The 6,881-nt window shown below is 49.4% G+C and overlaps 1 protein-coding gene across 1 annotated transcript; it reads left to right on the forward strand.

The window, feature by feature from the left end:
- The first annotated feature begins 572 nt into the window (after nucleotides 1-572).
- ky (kyphoscoliosis peptidase) lies at nucleotides 573-5,417 on the forward strand. The gene is made up of 7 exons (XM_068751976.1): nucleotides 573-636; nucleotides 1,428-2,011; nucleotides 2,289-2,403; nucleotides 2,472-2,589; nucleotides 3,154-3,345; nucleotides 3,514-3,704; nucleotides 3,848-5,417. Exons 2-7 carry the CDS (start codon nucleotides 1,448-1,450, stop codon nucleotides 5,179-5,181), a joined length of 2,514 nt encoding a protein of 837 aa, XP_068608077.1. The 5' UTR covers nucleotides 573-636; nucleotides 1,428-1,447; the 3' UTR covers nucleotides 5,182-5,417.
- Nucleotides 5,418-6,881: the final 1,464 nt, after the last annotated feature.

Here is a 6,881-nt window from a genome sequence, read left to right on the forward strand (position 1 = left end):
AAAGTCCCATCGGCAGCCGGCCATTAATTTTGCATCATCTGGTTTGCGTGGGTTTAGGAAAACTGAAGAGAACGAAGCACATTTATCATATTTATACTTTTTCCATTTTCACAAATAAAAGTGAAATAAGCCTGAAGACCAGGACAAAGACAATGCTGCATGATGGTGCATTATCTAAATGATGTCTTGTCTTTGATTTCCCCAAACAGAACTTCATGGTTTAAGTTTTCTGTAGATTCGAGAGTAGGTCTCGACCTGCTCTTCCTGCTCAGTGCAATTTATATTGTGATTTAATTCACTTTAAGCAAATTGAAAGGAACTGAATAGAGTGCCGACGGACCGGTCGGAAAATACACACAAATACATCCGGACAACCATTTGTAAGTCACGCACACTCACTCACAGATACACAAACGCAGACGTCACACTCCTGAGTTGGGGCTTACTCTATTGGCTGGTCTTAACTGCTTTGTATTATTTTTAGGCCTGTTATTCTGGGGCCGGTCTTGGCAGCCACAGTGAGGGTATATAAGCCTCCCCCCCTGCAACTGGGGACCACTGAGAACGCACGGTGGAAACATCTCTGCGGAGATCAACTCCAGCGAACATCCAGCAGGCATTTTAATTCCTCTCAGGGTGAGTAAAAGCCTCCACGAGTTTTAGGGAATGTAGCAACAAACGGGACTAAACGGGGCTTAGGAACCATCGCTTTCATGAGCATGACATAAAATCTGACCTTCTCAACATTACCAAGAAAGAAGCATCAGTGGCGCTTGAAATGCTGTGCGATTCGTTTGGGGAATATATAATTCAGAAGAAAAAAAAAAAAAAGATGACGATTTTATCGGATTAAGATGAATTCCGCCGCGAGGTGCGACAGTTTAAGATTTTCCTCTGGGGACCTTTGCTTTAGTCGCGCTCCAAGTAGGCAGGAGGTCGGGGTCAGCTTTTCAGCACTGTGCCCCGCAGCGCTGATAGGACTTAGTGGCTTGCTGAAGGACACTTGAGCCGGGCAGATATTTGCCCACCCGGGGCATTCAGCCCAGGTCAACTGGTTGAAGGGCGGTCAGCGTCTGCGCTGTGCCAATCTGCTGCCTCTTCCAGAGGAAGTTCTAAGCTCTCACCAGGCTGGCGAAGGTTCCTGCCTTTCCTTCTGCAGTCTGCTGTGACAGTGACGAATGTGTCCAACCTTTGTGTTAATTTCTGGTCATGAATAGACACGGTATAATTGCCAATTCATCACTGTCTTATGCGGAACATAGTGTAGTATATACCTTCCGTTCAGCGCAGTGCTATGAATCTTTGGTGAAGGGTTTTGAGCTATTGAATAAGACTCCGTCTGCCCGTCGGTTTCAAAATATTAGCTAATAATAGCTCCACAAATAACTATTGTGTTTTGAACATCATCCTACTTTCTCTCTGGTTAGGATGCCATGCTTCCAGCACAATGTTGGCTAAAGTTGTAATTCAGAAGTTCTCCTTCCCCTTCTCCTGCGGTGCAAGACTTACTGAGCAGGAGTTGACACAGCAGGGACACATCCATGTGAAGGCCGCGACGCCCCACGACCATCAGGAGGATCCGATCTTAAGCGAGCCGAGCCGCGCTAAAGCGCCAGAACCGCCGGTGCGTAATGAGAACCAGGCCCAGGAAAGCCTGAAGCCTCCTCCTGGGCCGGACGCGACGGCTGTCCAGGTCAAAGCTTGTCAGAATGTGGTGCTGTCCAGGCAGAGCATGTTTGAGAAACTCACAGCCGAAAGTGAAGATCAGCGCCCGGCGGCGAAGAGGCAGCTGTCGTCCGAGAGCGCAGCCAGGACCATCACAGTGGTGAAGAAGAGCACAGTGAGGAAGGAGGCCGAGGAGCAGAGGCACCTGAGACCCAGAGCACAGCTCGGACAGAGGGCGCCGCCGTACGGGGCGACGGCGGGGAAGAGGAGGCGGCGGAAAGACCTCTTCACCAACTCTGACGTCTTCCACAGGGTCGATTCGCATGTCATCAGAGCAGGAGCTGAGGTGAAGGAAACTTTACAGAATGCTCCAGCAGACATGATAGAAGAAGCGCCTCTAAATGTTCTTAGTTATTACCTCAAAGGGGGGGGGGGCAGCATCAGTCCGGGCTTACGCTGTAAAGCTGCACAGAGTCACCACAGATAGATGCTGGCAAATAGCATCAGGCTTTAAGATGATATATATATACATGAACAATGTGGATGCTGGTTGAATTTCAGAATAAGATTATAAAATATTTTGTGTGTGCGTGTGTGTGTGTGTGTGTGTGTGTGTGTTACAGCTAAATGAAAAGTGTGTGTATGATGTAAAGGTGATAGCGCAGAGGATTACACAAGGAGCCAGGAATGAGCTGGAGAGGCTTCGTGCCATCTGGGTCTGGCTGTGCCACAACATCGGTGAGTATTTTAGTATAAATATAAATACACGCACGCGTTCTTTACGGTGCTGCATCGTGTGTTAACAGAGTACGATGTGAGCGGCTACCTCGGCCACACGGAGAAGCTGATCTCTCCCGAGGAGGTGATAGCAGCCGGTCGAGGGGTGTGCTGCAGCTACTCCAACCTCTGTACAGAGATGTGCAGGTAAACACGCAAACACAACTAACTGTACACGGCAAATTAATAAAAAAAATACATTGGTGACACAGTTGATGGATCGAGGGGTTTGTGTGTCCAGAAAACCAAAACGAGCTAACCCTTAAATCTGTGATGACAAGTATGTCAGAAAGTTTTTGGGGTCAGATGGTCTTTCCGGTGTGACGTTAAAAACACGTCTTAAACAGGCGAAAAGGAAAGAAACCAGTCGAAAGCAGCAAGATAATCGGCTGACTGGATAGTTATGACTGGTTTATGCTCGTACTTAAGGTCTCCAGAATATTGATAGCGGAAAAAATGCGAGCTAGTCTTTGAATGAAAGAAATAAAAGCATCACATTGTACACTCAAAAATGCTTTTCACACGCGTTTGCCCCAATGCCGTCATTCCAGCACCTCGATCCCGTCTGAGTCCACAGCCTTGTATTTTTAAAGTCTGAATCTTTGCTCTGAATCTGATTAATTTCGACAACATTCATGATCTTGAGGACGAGGACACCGAATGAAAACCGACAGCAAGTGAGAATGATCGGTTTTGCTTTTGTGTCTCCAGGCAGATGGGTATCGAGTGCCACGAAGTGCCGGGCTACAGTAAGGGCATTGGCTACCGTCAGGGCCAGAGCCTCAACAATGTGAAATCTGATCATTTGTGGAACGCTGTGCTCCTGGGAGGACAGTGGTTCCTTTTGGACGCGTGTTGGGGAGCAGGACGAGTAGATATGGAGCACGAAAGCTTCGTCAAAAGGTTTGAAAAGGAAAGAGGGATTCAAGAGTAAAGAATGCCAGATTCATCATTCAGCGGAGATGCTGATGTAGATAAGTTTGAGTTTTGACTTGTGTTTACTTCCATACGCTGAAAGCAAGCGGCGAGTCGAGTCTCAAACCGGTCCTGCTGTCTGCTTCCTTTGCCAAGGTTCGACGATTTCTATTTCCTAACGGACCCGGAGGAGTTCATAGACTCGCACTTCCCAGATGAGGAGAAATGGCAGCTCCTGGACCTGCCCATCACTCGGGAGGAGTTTGAGAGAAGGGTCTTCAAGACCTCGGCCTTCTTCGCCATGGGGCTCAGGCTGATCCAGCCTCACCACTCTCACATCGTTACAGGTCGACCCTCGGCTTTTGTTTGCATTTGCTTCTTTAAAAATCAGTTCAGTAACTTTTGAATTTTGCCAACCAGCGTTCTCTTTTCCAAATGAGAAACGATCACGAATGTCTTTAGCAAATCTCCCTCCTGATCTGCTCTTCAGATGACGGAGAGGCAAACGTTTCCCTGGGTTTCTCCCGGCCGGTAACATTTACCTACGAGATCACACAGCACCGGGGCCTTCTACATTCTGGGGCGTCTGAGCAGAAGGAGTCCTGCAACTCATCCCACGGCCTCCTCACCGTCTCCCATCGAAGCATGAAGTTGCAGCTCCTGCCCCCTGCGAGCGGCGTGTACGACGTGAAGGTGTTTGCCAGATCTGAATCAGCCGCCACGCCGCTGGTGTGGGTCTGCTCCTTCACAGTTGAATGTCCGACCCCGCGGGCCATGGAGGAGATCCCAGAGAACCCCTTCTTGTCTTGGGGCCTCCAGCCTACGGCAGGTTCTCTGGGCATTGCGGGCATCGCGGGCATTGCGGGCAGCGAGGTCACCGAGGTGGAAGACGGCGCCTTCGAATTGGTGCTGAAGACATTAAGACCTCTGATGGTGCTTTGCGAACTTGTCCACCCGGAGATGGAGGCTGCCGTAGCCAAGCGGTGCCTGGCTACCCAGATTCAACCGAACTCCCTCACATGCCACGCCCTCTGCCCCTCGCGTGGCTTCTACAGGCTGTCGGTATTCGTGCGGGACTACGAGAAAACAGAAGTCAAGTTCCAGAACGCTGCAAACTTCCTGTTGCACTGCAAAGGGAAAGTGATCGGCCAGGATGAGCTCTTCCCTCCGAGCCTGTGCTCTGCATGTGGGCCGGGGACTCGCACGTCAGAGGCGGGGCTGTCCAAATTTAGCCACGTGACAGCTGTGGTGAGCACCCAGCACGGCAAGTGTAACATCACCTTCCACAACCAGCGGGACCTTGAGCTTCACACTGTGCTCAGCAGAGAAGAGAATAAAACAGCTGCCATCCCTCCTTCGCGCTACCTCTTCTGCACATACACAGACTCCAAGGTGACGGTGAGCGTCAGCCTACCCGACGCCGGGGTGTACCGGCTGGGCCTGTATGCTAGGACCACCCCCGGACAAGATTTCAACCCCATGTGTGACTTTGTTCTGAGGAACAGCTGCGACCAGCCGGGGCTTCCCTTCCCGTGTGTCTACTCCGCCTGGAGAAAAGGCTGCGTGCTCTTTGAGCCCCGCGCGGGCCTTCTGGAGCCCCTCACATGGGTCCGCTTCAGGGTGAGGGTCCCCGGGGCCAAGAAGGTGAGCGTGGTGGGCGAGACAAGAACTGATCTGAAACTGAACAAGAGCAGAGTCTGGGAGGGCGAGGTTTCCAGCGGAAACAGTCTACAGCAACTGAAACTGGCCGCCGCCTTGGGGGAGTCCAACGACATGGCTGTTTTGCTGACCTTTGACCTCAAGCAGCCGGAGGGAGACGTGTGAAGTCCAAACACCGCGAGAGACCAGTAATCTTTCAGGTTTAACAATGAAGTGAATAAAATTCAATTTGAAACACAATCCCGTGAATGTGTAAACTTTAAAGCACTGAAGGGATTAAAAATAGTGCTCGGATACGGTGCTCAATCACGGTGTGATTCTGATCGAGAGTGTGTGCTTTTGTGCATCATAAACTGGTGGTTGTCACAAGGTGTGAAATAAAAATAGTCTGAATCTGAAAACCTGTGTGCCTCTATGTTGTCGTTTTTTAAAGTCACTGCAAAAATACATTTATCTTCTAGAATTATTGCATTGATGATCGGCAAACGGATTTGGAAACGTGTCGACTCTTACAACATACTCTGCACTTTTCATGAAATCAACGAACTTTTCCATTTTAAATGGGGAACTCAAGATCCATCCATCCATCCAAGCTGCACACAGTTCAACCCAGGGAAGTTGAAAGCAGAGATCAAAGCTGCCGTGGTGACGTTTCGCCTCAATAGCGTCTGAGTTTGAAAGTAAATGACCTTCCCTGCAATCACACTCAAAAAAAGTGAAGAAATCCAGCTCCGTCTATTCTGCCATTGTTCCAGTGACCTGGGCGCACTCAGCGGCTTTGGCAGACGCCAATGAGAGCGATGGTGTTTACACGCGCTGTCATAATAGGCCACAAATAGCTCACTGCCTCAGTAAAAATACAACAATAGTGGGGCGAGATGGGGAATAAAGCCGTTTAGTGGGGGAGGCAATATGGCAAGTGTGTTGTAAGTGAGCTAAGTGTGTATGAGTGTGTGAGTGTGCGTGTGTGTGTGGGGGGGGGTCCTGCCTTGAGTCGCTGGGGAGAAACTAGCGAGCAGGAGGGAGGTGAGGAAATGCTGATATCAGAGGTTAGCCATGTGGAGGCCTCTATCTGCCTGGCAACAATAAAGGACACACACAGGGGCTGTTTTCCTGTCTTTCAAACAGACACACACACACACACATCAGGAAATGGAGTGCTAAAACCGTGACATGTGGGGTGGGATTCCTCGCATTCCCACAGCTCTATTTCAGCTGCCATTTCTCCTCCACCGACAGTCTAAATAAGAGTCGCACGCACGCACGTGTTTTCTGCACACGCCGTCTGAAGACAACTTCTACCCAGCGCCCCGGCACGTTTCCGACACGAAGACCGGATGCACAGAGGGGATCCACGTTGTGTCCACCGAGTGGCGAATCCACAGCTATGCTGATTCGGCTGCGCCATGTGTGACCGCTGACAAAGCTGTCATCAGGATTTATGAAAGGGAGACCTTTATAAATGACTAAATGCTGCATCAAGTGACAAAAAGGCCATGGATTTATCAGCCATATTAATATTTAATGGTTTACTTGGTGCAATAAAAACAACAGTTACAATATAAAAGCATCGGTCACAGGAAAAAAACACAAGTTACAGTAGTTTTGCGCAAATGCAATTCGGTTTTCTTCACCGTGCTGCCAAAACACTCAAAAGTGAATTTGGAGGTCATTTTGGCACCGTTCTTCTCGCTTCTCATCACAATAGAGACGCTAAGTTACCGTTTTTCCTTTTCTTTGGACGGCCTGCAGATAGAAGAAATGAGCCCTTTTGCTTTAACCCCCCCACCCCCCTCCCTAAAGATCTAATTTTGCCTTGATGTCAAACATTCCTAAATTGAATCTTTACAGCTGGTTTGTGGCTA

Source organism: Brachionichthys hirsutus, chromosome 18, assembly GCF_040956055.1.
Source record: "Brachionichthys hirsutus isolate HB-005 chromosome 18, CSIRO-AGI_Bhir_v1, whole genome shotgun sequence".
Taxonomy (NCBI): Eukaryota; Metazoa; Chordata; class Actinopteri; order Lophiiformes; family Brachionichthyidae; genus Brachionichthys; species Brachionichthys hirsutus.

What these genes read in the sequence shown, in the direction of transcription:
- ky (XM_068751976.1), top strand. Translation starts at nt 1,448, where the DNA reads ATGTTGGCTAAAGTTGTAATTCAGAAGTTCTCCTTCCCCTTCTCCTGC. An exon ending in CTGGCTGTGCCACAACATCG is followed by an intron (nt 2,404 to 2,471) that starts GTGAGTATTTTA and finishes GTGTGTTAACAG; the next exon opens with AGTACGATGTGAGCGGCTAC. An exon ending in CTCTGTACAGAGATGTGCAG is followed by an intron (nt 2,590 to 3,153) that starts GTAAACACGCAA and finishes TTGTGTCTCCAG; the next exon opens with GCAGATGGGTATCGAGTGCC.